The sequence below is a fragment of the Schistocerca americana genome, chromosome 6 (genome assembly GCF_021461395.2).
Source record: "Schistocerca americana isolate TAMUIC-IGC-003095 chromosome 6, iqSchAmer2.1, whole genome shotgun sequence".
Taxonomy (NCBI): Eukaryota; Metazoa; Arthropoda; class Insecta; order Orthoptera; family Acrididae; genus Schistocerca; species Schistocerca americana.
The window spans coordinates 131,941,801-131,960,164 of record NC_060124.1 but is presented as its reverse complement, the minus strand read 5'-3'; the positions used below and the strand labels follow the sequence as shown (position 1 = coordinate 131,960,164).

Here is an 18,364-nt window from a genome sequence, read left to right as displayed (position 1 = left end):
AATGCTCAAGAAGCTCAAAGTTTCTCACCAGGGAAGACTACTACTTGTCAGTTTTAACGCTTCTCATCGGAGTTTTAATCAACCAGAGCTCGCGATGGTGGAAAATATAAAGAGCATCAAATCGTTGATTATTTTGAAGTGCCTCAGCGGAAAGGCATTTGGAGCTGACAGGTACTGCCTCTTGCATTTTAAAGCGCATTTGCCAGGCCACAGTTAGACGACGGTAGCGTTGTTCATGGATCAGCACGTACACCTCAAGACGTTACGTGCTGTTGACCATGACGGCATTCGGATATCGACTGGAGCCTTTCGGACCAGCCCAGTTCAGATCAACCGCAACTTCGAGTGGCTGTTCAGGTATCGCGACGTCCGAGCAAGCCGTTCTGGATACGTGTCACCGACAGTATCACGAATCTGGATACATCAGACATCCGATTACACAGCCGGGGATGCAACAAATTGCCGCCTGGCGCCTTCAGAGGCCCAAAGTGATTTCAAGCTTGACGCAGTACAAGAAAATTCCAGATTACGTTTTTAGACATCTGTTCTTCTGATTTTTAAATGCATGCCACGGTCTTATCGTTGTATGCGCGGATTGCTCCCAGTAATAGAATGCACTCGGTTGTTCAGCTGTTTTCCCTGATAAGGTTTTACAAGTATTGCTTCTGGAACACTTAACAAATTATGGAAGTAGTGGATTCAAAGACGTCACAGTACAAAGTTCTTCGCCTCCTCTGACTTGCTCAGTGCTCCACAAGCGGTGCACCGTGTATACCCAGTAGACCAGTTTGCTTAGAGCATCTGTGACACTACTGTGAATAAAACCGACCAGATAGATTCTTAAAAAGTCTTATTTATTACCACGTTTCGGGTGCTGCCTCTTCAGACATCAAAAAGCTTAGAACTTACAAAAGGAGGTTCTGTGTTAGTACTAAAATCAGTGTCATCCGTGACACCTTACGACGGATCCAATACTGAGGCGAGGAGATGGTCTTCTGCTGGGTACGTATATATGTTGGTAGTAAGGGAAATGCCACACGATAAAGCGGCCAATGAAGCGTGTAGGGATGGTGGTGCGCGTCTAATGTGCCGTTCGCTTACACACTTTAATCTCGTTGTCTGATGAGTCAGTGGGAAACAGAGTGGTTAAAAATGGCGTTCAGTAAACTACGGTCGCTCAAATAGACCGTGCAGGCATGGAGGACTTCCGCCAACCACACCGATGGAAGTAACTGCCGTTGAGCTGACTGCGCGTAGGCATGGCCGCAAACACACGGTTTCCTCCTCCGGCAGGAGGTGTGTCAATTTCGGTTCAGCTAGTTTGAATAATTGTATTTTACACAGTGATACAAGGGCAGCCCTTAGTTAGACTGTGAATATGCCAACAATCCCCGCTGACAGACATCGGTGTAAGACGTGTTTTGAAATTCTGTGAACTGCCAGGCCTTATTCCTAAAGTGCTGAGAAGGAAAGTTCAGCTTGCTCTGACATTTTTATTAATCGACTCATTGACCTATTTCAGTACACCATTTCGGGCCTCTTTATAATTGATGGGTGGACTTCGATGAGTTATAAGCAACTCAATCTGTAGAGACATGATTTCACCGACCCCCGACCCCCCCCCCTCCCTCCCTCCCTCCCAGTGGCGTGCTGACACTTGTAAGGGCGCTGCAAATCGTGCTGTTGAACGCCCCAATAGCAATCGAGTGGAGGACACGTAACCGCGCTCAAATAACGCCAGGGAGAAGCAGAGCACAGTAGATTTACAGCAAGAGCACTACCACGTGTCTAAATACAGCTTCGTTCGCCAAAACCAATGTAGTCAATACGGAGCAGCACTATATTCTATCAAGTATAAATCAAGGATTCTTCGAGAAACGATCTCTCTCTCTCTCTCTCTCTCTCTCTCTCTCTCTCTCTCTCTCTCTCTCTCTCTCTCCCCTCCCTCCTCTTTCTCGCCAAAGGTGTGCATAGTTTAACTCCACAAAAGCTTATTCCACTACGAGAATTTTTTTAAATGTATTGTGGTCTCACCAGATAACAAAAATTCCGATAATAAACTGCTTCAATGTAACCCCTTTTGGGTACTGCTAATTACGTTACATGGAAATACAGCTGCGTACCTAAGAAAGCAAACCGTCCTTAGCAGACAAAACTGCTCAACCATAATTACCTAATTAGTCCCTAATTCTAGATATTACGTCTGATTAGCTAAAAATACAAGAAAATTTAACTTGGAAATACATTAAAAAGAGGCTGCAGACATATTTGAGCTTGTTGTTTAAACAATTTTTGTGCAGCTTAGCACTTCTGCTATGGTTTTAAATTTTGTTTGGGCTACTTTCTGTTATGTTTCTATAATCCTAAGAATCACAATGCTGAGAACCAGTTGAGTCGAATACGTACTCCGCATGTAGTATGACTGAGAGCAGGTTTCTTCGCTGGATCTTTCTCACTTTCTGAAGCCATATGAAGTCCGACCGTCAGCAATACTTGCGAGGAACCATAAACAAAGTAACATTTATTACAGCAATAGACACAATTGCTCGTCAAATTGACCGTTCTACCTCAGAAACTGTTCGCATAATCCGTACAAGTTTCTTTCTGCTTTTCTGCTGTTAATAGTCGGGGAAAAATGAGTGAATCAGTACAGCGTCATGTTTTAGCTGCCATATCAGCTTTTGGTCGTAGCATGCAGCTGCTTTCTGCAAAATGATGCGACAAATGACAGTTCATTTCGATAGTGTCCAGTATTCTCAGCGTGCAATCGTTTGTATAGAAGTTCTGTTTGCGAGTGAGCGAACCAGAACAAGATACTGTTTCTCAGCAGCTTGCAATTTTTTTTAAAAAAAAATTATATAGCGTACGCAAAGACGTAATGAGCCTAATACGCGTTTGAGTAGTCTCCGAGGTCACTGGTCCAACGGTGACGTAGTGCAGCTGCAGTCAGCTGTTGGGCCAGTAGCGGAGAGGTTGCAGTAAAGCTGCGGGTGGCCGGGAAGGTACCTGTCTCGGCCGCCATGTAAATTCATGAGAGGCTGCCGTCGCTGCCGGCCATTGTTCCCGCAGCCGCTTTCCGAAACAGCGACCAGCACTAGCACCGCCTGCGACCTCAAACTCATGTTTATGTGCCACGCAACCTACGAAAAACGAATGTATATCGATTTTGCTGACTTGGTCAAATTTCTATTCCTCGGCCGCCCATTGTTCTACAAGAACGTTGATTCTAAATCAGCTGTGCTGTTCATCAGGGCTGCGCTTTTTTCCATTTTTAAGTATGGATTTCACATCTCGCATAGCTCTTACTAGGAACACCATCATATGCTGGTCGTTGGTGCGCTTATGATGGGTGCTTCCATAACCGAAGTAGCCGATGTTAGGTGTCTCAAGAATCACTGCATCGAATATTTATACTTTATATTGGAAGAGTGGAAAAATACTACTAAATCACAACGCGGACGAAAGTGTGTGTGGAATGATGGTGACAGACGGTCATTGAAGAGGATTGTGATGATAAATAAGACGACGACAGTTGTAATATCACTAAAGGACTGGATGTCGTAGTCGCGAACCTCGTCAGCGCCAAAAGTACACCACGGAGCTCCGTAAGCAGGGAATTGCTCAGCGAGCTGGAATTCCAAAACCACAAGTCAGTCATGCAAATGCCCGCAACAGGAAATCGTGATGCTGAAGCCATAAAACCTGACTTTGGAGCAATGGAAGAAAGTCACTTGATTAGACGAGTCTTGTTTCACTCTGTTTACAACTTATCAGTGTGATTTGGGCAACCATATCGTGATATTCCATGGACCCCATGGTTGCTCTCCAGGGTCACATTACTGCCGAGGCGTATGTGACCATTTTGGCCAACAGATCCATCCGATGATACAAAGTTTGTTCACCAATGGTAATGCTGTCTTCCAAGACGACAGGGCAGTTGTTAACGCGGCTTACATCATCCAGGGCTGGTTTTGTGAGCACGAGGATGACTTGTCACATCTCCTTCGCCACGAATCACCAGATCTCAATATTATTTAGCCTTTGTCGTGTGCTTTGGAGAGAAGGGTGCGTGATTGCATTCCGCTTCCATCATCTTTATCTGAACGTGCCACTATTTTGTAGGAAGTCTGATAAAAGATTCCCTTGAAAACCATACAGAACCTGTATTTATCCATTCCGAGACGATTGTAAGCTGTTATGAATGTCAACAGTGTTTATACACCATATTAGGTGCGGTAATACAGGGTGTTTCAAAATGAACATGACGCTTTTAAGGCGTTGTAGCATTTATTAAGTTCAACTTAAATTGTAAATAATACACCAAATGAAAGAGCAACTCACAGTTTTGTTTGTATACCTTTGCGCAGTTGGAAGAATATGGAATGGCAGAGTGACTGAAAAAAGTGTTGAACAAGTGCCAGTCTTTCACGCTTAGCCCCAAGAAATATCCCCACGGAAAGTTTATGGGCCTTCCTTTTTCGGTGAACCAACTGTAACTGGTGTTTCTTACCTTGAGGAGCGACAGCTATGGCCCGTTCCTCAATGGGAAGAAGCTGAACACCACACCTTTATTTGGGAGCAAGATGGTGCGCCGCCTCACTTGAATAACTCAGTAAGCGATTGTTTAAACGACCTTGTATCCGACGGTGGATTGGGCGCAAGGGGCCGGTTGACAGAGCATTTTATTCATGACCTCCACGTTCACACACGATCTGACGCGATCATGTGTATGTGCCTCCGATACCAGCTGATCTATCCGATTCTAGAAATTGTGTCATTGTAGCAGTTACTCCTGACACATTGATCAAGGTGATCAAGGTTTCAGAACAACTCTCCTATCGACTCGATGTGTGATCGGTGTTCACACTGAATAATTCTATGAAAAACTGTTTGTGTTTCTCTTTCATGTGGTGTTATATTCATTTTGAAACACCGTGGATATTGTATTTTTGGTGTTGACATTTTTCTGTCCACCAGTTTCGTGTGGAGAAGGGCTTTGCCACAGACTGTGAGTGTAGTTTCAGATTTGGAGAGTAGCAGATAGTATCGCCAAACTCAAGCTTCGGTTAGCGAGTGTGTAATTGTTGGGTAGTTTCGTCGGTAATAGCGTTACGGAGAAAAATGAGCGATGTATACTGAAGTGTGGATCTAGTAAATATTTATAAAGAGATCTGATTAGGCGGAGTGTTACGGAAGTTCCTAGCTGTGAACAAAAGTGTGGGATGGTAAACGAAATGTGAGGAGCATTCTGGCGAACTACGTAGCCGATTTCACAAATGTATGGAAACACCAATACTCCTTCACTGGATTTTCACAGCAGAACACGCATGTCACCGTGTATAAAAGATCGTTTTGAGAAAGTAATTACTTCGATACGATAAATCATCTTAACGACATATCTCCATAGAAGCGTATCAAAGTGGATGGAGCAGTGGTTGATACACTGGTCTCATGTTCGAAAGGATCACGTTGCAATTAAAATTGTCCTTTACTTTTATTAAAAATTTGCGGACTTTTTGAGGCTTGCTCATTCAGTCATTCGCAGGTAAGAATGTTCAGTGCATTGTTTCCTGTCTCGTGACTCACCTCTTATGTCAACCAAATTCTAATTAATTCGTCTGTGGATCAGTGAAGTTATAACTTCTAAATATGCGTAGTTTCTTAAACTAAATCTTTGTTTTTGCAACACGAGTATTATAAAACTCACTTTCTGATACCACGAGTAAAGGTTTCATCGTCCCTAACTGTAAAGTGATATATACATACACTATGTGATCAAAAGTATGCGGACACCCCCAAAAACATAGGTTTTTTCATATTAGGTGCATTGTGCTGCCACCTACTGCCAGGTACTCCATATCAGCGACATCAATAGTCATTAGACATCGTGAGAGAGCAGAATGGGGCGCTCCGCGGATCTCAAGGACAACGAAGGTGGTGAGGTGATTGGGTGTCACTTGCGTCACACGTCCTTACGCGAGATTTCCACACTCCTAAACATCGCTAGGTCCGCTGTTCCCGATGTGATAGTGAAGTGGAAAGGTAAAGGGACACGTACAGCACAAAAGCGTACAGGCCGACCTCGTCTGTTGACTGACAGAGACCGCCGAGCCGGCCGGTGTGGCCGTGCGGTTCTAGGCGCTTCAGTCTGGAACTGCGTGACCGCTACGGTCGCAGGTTCGAATCCTGCCTCGGGCATGGATGTGTGTGATGTCCTTAGGTTAGTTAGGTTGAAATAGTTCTAAGTTCTAGGGGACTGATGACCTCAGATGTTAAGTCCCATAGTGCTCAGAGCCATTTGAACCATTTTGATTGCATCTTTCAACACGATCTGGCACATGTTCATAATGCACGGCCTGTGGCGGAGTGGTTACAACACCTTTAGTGGTTACAACACCTTTTGGATGTTTCGGAACGCCGACCTCGTGCCAGGCCTCACCGACCGACATCGATACCTCTCCTCAGTGCAGAACTCCGTGAAGAATGGGCTGCCATTCCCGAAGAAACCTTCCAGCATGTAATTGAACGTATGCCTGCGGGAGTGGAAGCTGTCATCAAGGCTTAGGGTGGGCCAACACCATATTGAATTCCAGCATTACCGTTGGAGGGCACCACGAACTTGTAAGTCATTTTCGGCCAGGTGTCCAGATAATTTTGATCACATAGTGTTATGGCAGTGTTGCCACTACTGTTTATCCATAAGTAGTAGTGGCAACACTGCCGTAACATGAAGGATGGGCGTTACATGGCACGCTCGCTATCTTTTTCTGATTGCAGGTCAGTTCTGTTGAAGTAGCGCAGTAAACGGTGACGCCTGTATTTGAGTCAGTTACCGTTTGTACTGTGCGAAAGTGCAGGAGGCCAATCCAAGCGACCTAACAACATGTTTAGGAAACGACGAACAATGTGCGTGAATTAAGACTGAAGAGGCACATAGTTGGAGCGCACAACAATGTTTCCGTCTGGCACCGCGTCTCATAATCTTTCATGACAAGTGCCACGCCACACGACGAACCCGGTGCAGAAGGTCCCCCTCGCGTGGAGGGTGGAAGATACTGGAGGTACAGAAATATCCACCATACTCATCCAATATGAGTCGGCGCTATTACGACCTGTTCGCCAAAATGAAGGAACCTCTTCATGGCATGTGCTACAACACAAGAGAAAACAACATCCGTGCCATAGGGCGGTGGTTGCGAGACATCGACAGAGATGAATGCGCTGACGGTGTAAGACTCCTTTGTGGGAGAAGGTGATAAGAGATGCGGGGCGATTACATTGAGGCCATGTAATACTGTAAACGTACGTCAGTAAAGTCCGATATGAAATATAACCGTATACAGCGGAAACATTCAAATTACCAAAGCGACGATGGCATATTACATTGAAGAATGGGAGAGATACTAAATGCCGTGTGAAATCAGGTTAGATCACTACCATCACCACCACGTAGCAAATTACTTAGCAAGAAAATCATGCTGCTTTAGACTTTGTTGAAGGACTCAGTAGTTTGAACATCGCAGTTGTCACCCTCTGTTAGAAACAACCTGTTACTTCACCGTTCCCCAATATGCCACAGTGAATTTACACGTCGCTAGCCATCCGTGTACCTCTCCTCTGTTTGCTCAGTCTCCAGAAATGAGAGAGAGCTGCCGGTTTTCGTGGCCGTGCACTACTACTGGCCTTGGATCGCGGGGAATGTTCCACCACGGCCGGCGGGGCTATAACACTATCTTGGTTCTCGTTTTTCGTCCGGAGCGTAAAGCAGTGGTCGTGCTGGTCAAAGTGGCGATCGGCGAGCGGAAATCATGCCGGGGTTATGTGACACAGAATCCGTGCAAACACAGTACAGTACGCGAAACCGAGCGTTCCACGGATAGTGTAACTTTTACATCATCTACATCCATATTGTGAAATTACTAAGGGATGCGTAGCGGAGGATACTTCCCATTGTACCAGTTATTAGGGCTTCTACTCGTTCTGTTCATGTTCCGAAAGCGAGTAGAGTGACTGTGTAAAACACCTCTGTGTGCGCTGTAGGCTCGCGATCCCTACCGGAGCGATACGTTAGAAATGATTGTACATTCCTACGTTGATCAGTTGAAATTCGTTGTCGAAACTTTGTAAGCACACTTTCTCAATATAGTTTGCGTCTGTCTTAAAGCGTCGGCCAGTTCAGTTTCTTCAGCATCCCCCTGGCGCTTTCCCGTGCGTGAAGCACCATTCATTTGCCCGTCTCTGTGTACGTTCTATATCTCCCGTAAGTCCTCTTTGGTACAGGTCCCAAATAGTTAAGCAGTATTCTAGGATCGATCGCACCAGTGTTTCGTAAGCAAGCTCCTGGATAGACTGATTGCATTTCTGTAGTATTCTACTAATGAGCTGAAATTTGCCATCTCCTTTACCCACGACAGAGCCAGTGTGATCACTCCATTTCATACCCGTACAGATTGCTACACCCAGGTACTGAGATTCGGAATGTGACTCCTGGATGTCGTAGTCATAATATACTTATTTTTTTTTCTTTCCTGGACATTTAAACCAAGTTGCCAATCTTTCCGCCACTTGAAAACGTCATCAAGATCTGACTGAATACTTGTGCAGCGTTTTTCGGACTCTACAACTTTCTTGGTAACCGCGTAACCTGAGAGACGTCTGACGTAATTATTTTGTCTGCAAGATCACTAATATGAACATAAACAGCGAAGATACCAATATACTCCCCTGTGGCACACACGAAATTACTTGTGCATTTGTCGACGACTCTTCATCCAAGATACCATGCTGCGCTTTTTGTATCTAAATGTCTTCAATCCAGTCACACATTTCACTTGATATCCCATACGGCTGTCCTTTGAGTAATAAGCATAGCTTTGGTAGTATTCAGATGCTTCCGAAAGGCAAGAAATTACTTTCGTTTGTACGATGTAAAAACGAGATGGCTGAGGTAGCTGTGAGAGCCAATGTGGAGAAACTAAATTTGAATTCACTTTCTGGGATTGTTTGGTACTGACGTCCACGTTGGACATATTTCAATTATATGAGCGTTTGGTTCGTTTACGGGCTTTAAACTTAAAAGATCAATTTTCGTAGTAGTAGTAGTAGTAGTAGTAGTAGTAGTAGTAAGTGTAATTCTACCTTCCAGTTTCAGACAATGGGTTAGTGCGTTATGTGCAGTATTGTTGGGCTAGAAAGTGTTGTAACAGTTATTCTACTTTCTGTATGCTGAACTTCAAAAGTAGTTTACAGATTGGAAATTCTCAGTCTATCACTTTTGATAAAATTCGGGAGGACGACGATTCAAATCCGCGTCCGAACACCCTAATCTACGTTTTCCGTGATTTCCCTAAATCGCCCCCCAAGCAAGTAGTGGGATGATCTGTTTGAAAGGGGGGACACGGCCGATTTCCTTCGCCTTCTTTCGGTAATCTCAGTTTTGCTCCGCTCTAATGACCGCGCTGTCGATGGGACGTCCCTTCTTTTGTTGAAAATAAAATTAAATGGCTCTGAGCACTATGGGACGTAACATCTGAGGTCATCAGTCCCCTAGAACTTAGAACTACTTAAACCTAACCAACCTAAGGACACCACACACATGCATGCCCGAGGCAGGATTCGAACGTGCGACGTAGCGGTCGCGCGGTTCCAGACTGAAGCGCCTAGAACCGCTCGGCCACTCCGGCCGGCTAAAATTAACATGTTTCAGCTGCTCAAGTAGTAGAACTTAAGTAATTTGCCAGAGTTTATGAATTGTGGGTAGATGCGTATACTGTAATGGGAATCTATTTGGGTGGAACTTCGACACATGAACCGGACTTCGAAATGATATATCTACTGGCATCAATCAAGCTATAAGCTAGCCTCTTTGACTTGTACAAAAGTGATAAACATAAAACATAACAAAGGCATAACACTATTAGATACGAGAGCAGAGTAAGATACCTTACATGAACAGTGAAGATTTACATTTCTACATTTTTTGGTTTTTGAGTAGAGACATAACGTTTATGAATTTATTAAAAAATTATTTCTTAGAGAAAGTAGAAAGTAAAGTTGTGGAAACGCTGTTATTAATTTCTATGCACTAAAACACTCGGAAATGGGAGTATCTTCTTGTTTCGCGAGTTCCGTTATAGCGAAACCCCAAATGTTGAGGTGCATGTTAAGTTGCTTTATACTTGATACCATAAAATGGGGATTTCACATGTGCTAGTGTTTAGTTCACCTAAAAACTATCGCGTGCTGTCTGTTAAGTCAGTGTATTAACTCTTCTGCAATAGTTGTACTATTAAGAAAGAGACTCAGTACTGTAGTTAAGTCTGCTTTATGCACGTATGAACCGCACATAAATTTGAAGCACGTTCTCGCGTCAGTAGTAAATACTTTGAACCAACAGCTGCCAGACAGGTACATAGTGGTAAACAGCCCATGTTACACGAGACACGGTTTAATGTCTGACAAGCCAACGTATACCTGCGCGAGCCAACGTATACCTGCGCGGCGGATACCCAATTACACGCCACAACGGAGGAAAAGAACCTAGTGCGAGGTCGGGTCGCGTGCGTGATCAGGCAGGTAGTGGTGTCGGGGACAGGCCCTGCTGATTGATGAACGCGGGAGAGCAGGTGCGGCCCAGAGAAACTTGCCCGGGCACGCACTTAAACGGGTCCGCTTCCGCGATACCGCAGGCTGCGGCGCCGACTCACTGCGAAACCGGGTCGCTCTCTCGCGCTGCGCTGCGAGGGTGCGGGCGGCGCGCAGAGTGCCTCTACCACTGCCGTCCGGGCTTAAGAGGTGTGTGAGTGTTTGGGGTTACCGCTTCCCTGTCTCCAGATAACAGCTGTCTTAACCCTGTGGCAACATCGTAGGTGGAGCCTACAGCAGGTGTTCCAGCCGTGTGAAGTTACAGAATAAGGTACAGGGGGAAAGCCACAAACAAGCAACACGACAGCGGTAAATCAGTGGAATTTTACCGGATGTGTCTCCTAAGAGTCGTCAGACGTATTTACTCTGGTGTTTCGGCAGGTATTTGTAATTTACTTTTTGTAGTACCTGGCTGGAGTCAGCTCAAGTAAATGCTGCTCACCATGACTATACTCCGAAGCCCAGCGTCTCTGGTAAACGTGCGTTTGTTTCCCGATACAAACAAAATATTTAAAGCGCAATTTTGCGTGCCCACTACATGAGCGATCCGAAATAAGTTGCTGCGAAATTAATTTATGCGATATGTGTTAAGAGGAACAGTAAAACGCGAAAAACTCGATCCGTCGTATGTAACGTTCTGCCCTGCGCTGTTTGCTACCGCAATGCATCATCGAATACACACGAGCTGCCGGAATACTGGTATATCGTGTCTTACTGTCATTCTCGATACATACAGCTAAACCGAATGAGATGACGAAAGTCATGAAATACCTTATAATATCACGTCGGTGGACCTCTTTTTGCCCGGCGTGGTGCTGCAGCTCGACGTGGCATGGACTAAATTGGTCGTTGGAAGCCCGCTGCAGAAATACTGAGCCACGCTGGCTCTATAGCTGTCCCTAATTCCAAAAGTGTTCCAGAGGAGCATGTTGTGCACAAACTGACCTCTCGATTGTGTCTCATAAAAGTTCAATAGGAGTAATATCGGGCGATTTGGGCGGCCAAATCGTTCACTCGAACTGTCCAGAATGTTCTTCAAACCACTCGCGACCGATCTTGGACCAGTGACTTGGCGCTTTCTCATCCACAATAATTCCATCGTTGTTTGGGAACATTTAGCCCATGAATGGCTGCAACTGGTCTCCAAGCAGCCAAAATAAATATTTCCAGTCGGTGCTCGGTTCAGTTGGGCCACAGAATTCAGTCCATTCCATGTACAAACATAGCCCACACAATTACGGAGCCGCCACGAGCTTGCCTAACTCCATGTTGACAACTTGGGTCCATGGCTTCGTAGAGTCTGCGCCACACTCGAACCCAGCATCAGCTCTTACTAACTGAAATCGGGACTCATCTGACCAGGCCACGGTTTTCCAGTCATCTACGGTCCAACCGATGTAGTCCCAGGAGAGGCGCTGCGGGCGATGTCGTGTTGCTAGCAAAGGTACTCGCGTGGGTCGTCTGCTGCCATAGCTCGTTAACACCAAATTTCACAGCACTGTTCTAACCTATACGTTCGTCGTACGTCCCACATTGACTTCTACAGTTACACAGTATTGCTTGTCTGTTAGCACTGACAACACACGCCCTGGGTCGGTAAGTGAAGCCAGACGGCGACTGCGTCCTCCGTGGTGAGAGGTAATGCCTTACTCTGAAATTTGGTATTGTGGGCACACTCTTCACACTGTTTATGTCGAAATGTTGAATCCCCTAACGATTTCTGAAACTGACTGTCCCAAGCGTCTTGCTCCAACTACCATTTCGCTCTAGGGGCTACAGTTGCTGCCTCTGGATCAGGGGTTCCGGGTTCGATTCCCGGCCGGGTGTAGTGATCCCTCGATGATTACCAGCCGTGACCTGAAACCGTACCTGATGGCTTGCCACACCATGACGTCAGGAGAAACAATGCTGTTAGAAAATATTGGAAGAAAAGGATCTCACCAGGTCGACGCCATACTCTCCAGCGATGGTCATCCGTTGTAGTTAAGAACGGTGATTGATCGCTGAACGCAGTGCGACGTAGTTCATCAGCAGTTAATGCTTCCCAGTCACAGCGCCACACCAGACGCATGTGATGTGCTAATGGCAGCTTGCGCATGGCATTTTATTGCTCGCTGCTGCTGCTGCTAGACTCCGACAAGTGGTGTGGGATGACCCAAATTGCAGGAAGTCGATGACTTGTTTCCAGACGGCAGGCGCAGTTGTGAACGGGTTACAGTGTGCTTGTTGTACTGAACGACAATCATCCCTTCTTGTTGTCAGACACAATCAGCCGGAATCTTGACGATGAGCGCCTGCCCTCATGTTCCCGTGCAGTCCCCAACATCGGACCACTGTCACAGCCGAATACTCTACAAATCTGGGTATTGCAGAATTCGACCACTCAAGTTCAGATTTACAATGAGGTCCCACTCAAAACAAGTCAGGTGTTGGTAACGCTGTCTGACCAAAGTACACGGGATCTACGTGCTCTTCAGTATTCACATACAGGGTGCGTCAAAAAAATGTATACACACTTTGAAGCGTCATAGAAGTTATATTTCCCGTTCTACAGTGTTAAATTTCTGGAAATGGAAAGCTTAAAGTCCAATTGGAAAAATAAATGTACTTTGCAAATGTGATTAATGTTGAAACTGGTGGCCTTCAGCATCAATACATTTCTGAGTACGAGTCACCACTGAATCCGTACATCGTACCAAAGTGTCGATTGATATTTCTGCGCACACCGCCTGAATCTCATTCCAAAGTGTGTCCAGGTTACGTGGTTTACGTTTGTACACCTCATCTTTTACTGTGTCCCGTACGAAGAAATCCAGAGGCGTGAGGTCTGGAGAGCGTGCAGGAAACTCGATTGGTCCCCTGCGTCCTGTCCACTGGCCTGGCACATTGTGATCCAGGTATGCTCGTACTTCCCTATGATAGTGCGGCGGGGTGCCATCTTGTTGGAAATGAGTTTACTGTTTAATGCACGAATGGGAGGGAATATGGAGTCGGCAAGCATTGTTAGGTACGTTTATCCAGTAACAGTACCTTCAAAGCGGAAAGGCCCAATGAGTCCCCTTGCAGACAAACCACACCACACATTTACACCAGGCAAATTCACAGCATTTTCAACTTTAATGTGAGGATTATCTTCAGCCCAGTACACACAATTGTGCCTATTGACAATTCCATTGAGTTTGAATTGGGCTTCATCCGACCAAATTATGCTACCCATAAATCCCGGTTCAAGTCTCACCATCTCCTGAACCCATTCACAAAATTCTAACCTTCGATCTGGATCGTCGTCACTTAGCTGTTGCACCAGCCTTGGAATGTACACACGAAACTTGCCTTTCTTCAGAATGCGTAGCACACTACTAGCACTTACATTACTCTCATGTGCCGCTTCCCTTGAAGATTTTTGAGGCTAACGCTGAAACAGTTCCAAGACCGCAGTTGTGGAATCATCACTTGTAACTGTACGAGGTCGCCCTGATCGACCTTCGTGCACATCACACACTGTTCCATGAATTTCGAATTTCTCTCGTAGACGTGTAATTGTTAGCCTTGAAGGTGGTTCTGTACCGTACTCACTTCTCCACTGTCTTCGAACCGCAGCTACATTCTCAAACTCATAGTACCACTTAATTATCTGCTTCCGCGCTTCAAAGCTCAAACGCACGCCCGCCATGTTGCAGTTACTTCCTTGCCACTGCTGCCACCTGTTGAATAGACATAACATTACTTTCTCACAGATATTTAACCTTGTAGAACGGGAAATAAATTGTCTACGACAGTTCAAAGAGTGTGTACATTTTTTTGACGCACCCTGTATCATGTGACGCAATTATGAACCCTACCAAGAATGGTAACATCACTAATCACGGGCTACTGTAATACATTTTGGTGGCCGTTGTAACTGTCACAGAAAATTGCAATATACTAACTGAACTAAAACTATAAATATCAGCAGCCGCCTCAGCACCCAAGAAACGAAAGTTGGAGTGAGAGGAGAGATTTCTGTATTGCAGGAGATAGTGTTGTGGTAGATTTCTGATGTGAGACCGACGTTTCGTGTTGCAGGTTGTGGGCGTGAACCAGTACCTGGTGAAACCTCGGACGGCGGACATCAACGAGAATGTTCTGTCGGAGCAGCTGGTGCAGGAGACGAGGCTCACGGAGGAGCTCGTCAAGAGCGGCCAGCCGCTGGAGGCCGCCATCCAGGCGGTGAGTGCGCCACGTGCTGCTGCGTGTCGAGTTCTCTTCTATTCTGCGACTCAAAGAACAAGCTGCAGTAGAGTAATATTTTTTTAAACAGTGTACACGAAAAATAACGTTAATAAGATTATCTGTTCATCAATCATGGATGTTTGCGTTTACATTCGCGCTGGTTCTTACGTCCAGCTGGAAGTGACCACCAGATTGCATCTGTAGTAAAGTCTCTCTGTCATATCTCGTTAGGTATAATAGTTCTTGTAGTTACGAATCGTAAAAATATGTTTGTCAGATATTTCGATAGTTGAGTCTTCACAGTCTTCAGTAAGATACTATTTGTTTACAGAGAATATGTAGCATACTAGAGATGATTGATATCATACTAAAAAACTGTCAAAACTGAAATGTCAAAATGTCTCAAAACGTATTTTCACGTTTCGTAACTACAAGAACTATTATATTTACCGAGATATGACAGACTTTACTGTAGATGGAATACGGTCGTCGCTTCCAATTAAGGGTAAGTACCAGCGCAAACGTAAACGTGAAACAGCCATATTTTATGTGCAGTTAATCTTACTGATGTTATTTCACAGGTCACCTGAGAATGACAATAGGCCGAAACAGACCTGTCGTGTAAGATATTAAAAAGACATATTACCTTATTGCAGCTCCTTTGGAGCATTCATTTTCATAATGTCTTGTACCGACTTTTACTATGCTGCGGGTCCAACAGAATGTGAAACGTAGTTCATGTTCAGAGCTTTTCAATGTCATTGCTCGCACTCGGCCGTTGAAATGAACCAAAGGCAGAAGCTGAAAATTTGTACCTTACCAGACTCCAACCCAGACCTGACGCATAACGCGAGCTGTCGGCCTGACCGCCTCTGCCATCCGAGCACAGCTTCCCATCCCACCCAAATTCCCAGCCTGCTGCACGCTACTAGCGTATCGTCACCTGCCCGTGAACCCCTTCTCGCCACTTCGGATTCGTGCACGAAATGGGGTAACGCTACGCTAATAGTGTGCAGCAATCTGGGAGTTCGGGTAGGATGGGAAGCGTGCTCGTGTAGCAGAGTTGTCCAAAAGAACAGGTACCATAGAACAGGGGTTCCCAACAAAATTTTCTCGAGGACCCCTCATCGAACATGATTGGTACCTTGTCATATCACAGTATCAAGTACCTAAAAAAGCCAAATAAAGAGTTTTAATGTTTTCTGTTTTTGGTACTTAGAAAAAACATTGACATACATTATTGAAAAAATATTGAGCTTAAAACTGCTCATGCAGGAAGCGACCAAAACAAAACATCTGGTGTCATACGAAATATATTTAATATATTTTTTTATTCTAATAGCATCCTGTGGATCCCTCTGGCATAGCTCGCGGACCCCTGGGGGTCCGCGGACCACCTGTTGGGAACCACTGCCATAGACATTCACGTGCAAGTGTAACTTCATGTTCTTCCGACACGTCACCACCTAAACTTCGTCTGAGACTTCATACAATTCTATAATCGTTAATTTCGTGAATATTGGTAGGTTGAGGAAGAGTGTGGCAAAAACGGAAAATTGTCAGTTATTTGTTTCAGAAGTTGTAAAATTTAGTGATTAAGTCTCTCCGTTGCTCAACTAGTGATTGAGTTTAAACTGGCTCTGGTTTCTGCGCCAACAGTTACGCAAGAAATTAATACTTTGCAACGTTCACATACCAAAGGATTAGTTCTCAAGTAATCGCACTGCCCACTTTCCGTCAGCATGTAATTCATAGCTCTGTCCGATCCATGAAACGCCAAAGCATTATTTTGTAAATTCATGTCGTCTAAGTATTATGAAGCCAAAAATATTCTTCTGAGGTCTAGAATTTCCCGAAATTAAATAATTTTATATGCATCTAACCATCCGATTAAACTTCCATAATAGCCACATATGAAATAATGAGTTTGGATTCGTAAGGTAATATGCATCATTAAATAAATATTAGTTATTTTACATAAAATACTTTCATGTCGTTATGGTATACAAAGATAGGGCACGTAAAAAATGCCTCAGCTCAGTCCATAAAGACGAACTTGTCTCGAGTGTTCAAGAGGAGCCTAAAAAGTCTAAAAGACGTACATGGTATTGTTTCATTTCACTGTCGAGCATAATCAAATCAGAACTTATACAATTTCGGCCTTCTATTTCCTTGGATGGACGACGAATAACTGGATACTGTATCCGGTGGTACGATGAACTCGTCAGCCCACGCGAGGCATAGTGGTCGACGGTCGCTAGACCTCCGCCATTTACGCGTAACCAAATAAAAGTAATCAACACTTCGTAGTTAACACTAAGAAAAAATATTATAACAAACAGATTAGATACAGTACTATATGTCGTGTAGGCGGTGAATTTCAATGAGATAATGCACAACTTCCGTATCAGTATACTGTAAAAATTTGAATCACTAACAGCTTAGTCTGGGTTTATCACTAGCTCAAGAATGACAGGCACTAGAGTATTTGTGACCTTTTGCTCTCTTTTTCATTGTTTCTTTTGCACGTCCTAGACAAACAGGAGAGGAGAGACGCGAACCGCTGTCCAACACTGTTTCGTCCTCTTCCTTCATTCTGCTAATTTGTATAACTGATTCTGGTTTTCGTTTGCATTTAGCATCACAATTCCTCTTTTTCCCCCTACAAAAATTTGATACTGTTTTCCGAACATCATATTCCAGCCTACATTGTCAATAGCGTGTGCCAGTACATCTGGCCTAACGCCTGTTCATAACATGTCTTTGATGTTGGCAGGTGTGTGCGTATGTCCATGCAAAAGTCAAAGGCAATGATAGTTATCTAAGCCTCTGTTGATTCTTCCCATGTGATACCCGCCTTCGCACCCGAGGGAAAGCAAATGAAATACTTATTCTGTAAGAAGGGACTTTTGTTACGACAACCTTTTCATTGTTCCAAGTGAAACTCTCGACCACACAACGGATTTAAGACATATTTGTTTCACAATTTCTTTGGAAACCTTACTAAAGTTCAGAAGACATTTTCGCAGAAATCACCGTGATTGCGGTAACAAGCCGAATAAATCATAACACTACTACTACTCTTGTAACGAGCCGCAGGTCTCTTACACCAAAATATTCAAAGTATTCCTGAACAATCTCTGAAGGTTCGTCAGTAGTTTTAGTTCATCCTGTATGCGTATAACTAGCATTGACTTGTTGCAGCGAACTTCGCGGATTTTATGAACCGCGGATAGAATTGTATCTCCCACTGTGAAGCATGCTGTTTGAGTCATAAACGTACTACCATGATTCATTTATAACACTGGACCGGAAATACGGATCATGTCGAACTGTTCTTTATAGTTCGGTGTCTTTTTAGACGGCGTTCGAAGGACGAGGAACAAACTTCGATGTAATTCGTCGTATATTCATTTCATCAACTAGAATGAGTTGACATTTTCCGTTTAAAACTACAACAATTTCAGAGTCATCATGGACTGTGTTCTGGCTTGTTTATCGCTTCGTG

General features: G+C 44.5%; 1 protein-coding gene across 6 annotated transcripts in view; it reads left to right on the top strand.

Annotated features, from left to right (window-relative positions):
* Window positions 1-18,364, top strand: part of LOC124619560 (RNA-binding protein fusilli) — a 775,817-nt gene that overhangs the window by 465,861 nt on the left and 291,592 nt on the right. For all 6 annotated transcript variants that reach the window (XM_047146047.1, XM_047146046.1, XM_047146048.1 and 3 more), the window contains one exon: window positions 14,710-14,853. In XM_047146047.1, coding sequence (XP_047002003.1) covers window positions 14,710-14,853 — 144 coding nt within the window. The remainder of the gene's footprint in view (window positions 1-14,709; window positions 14,854-18,364) is intronic.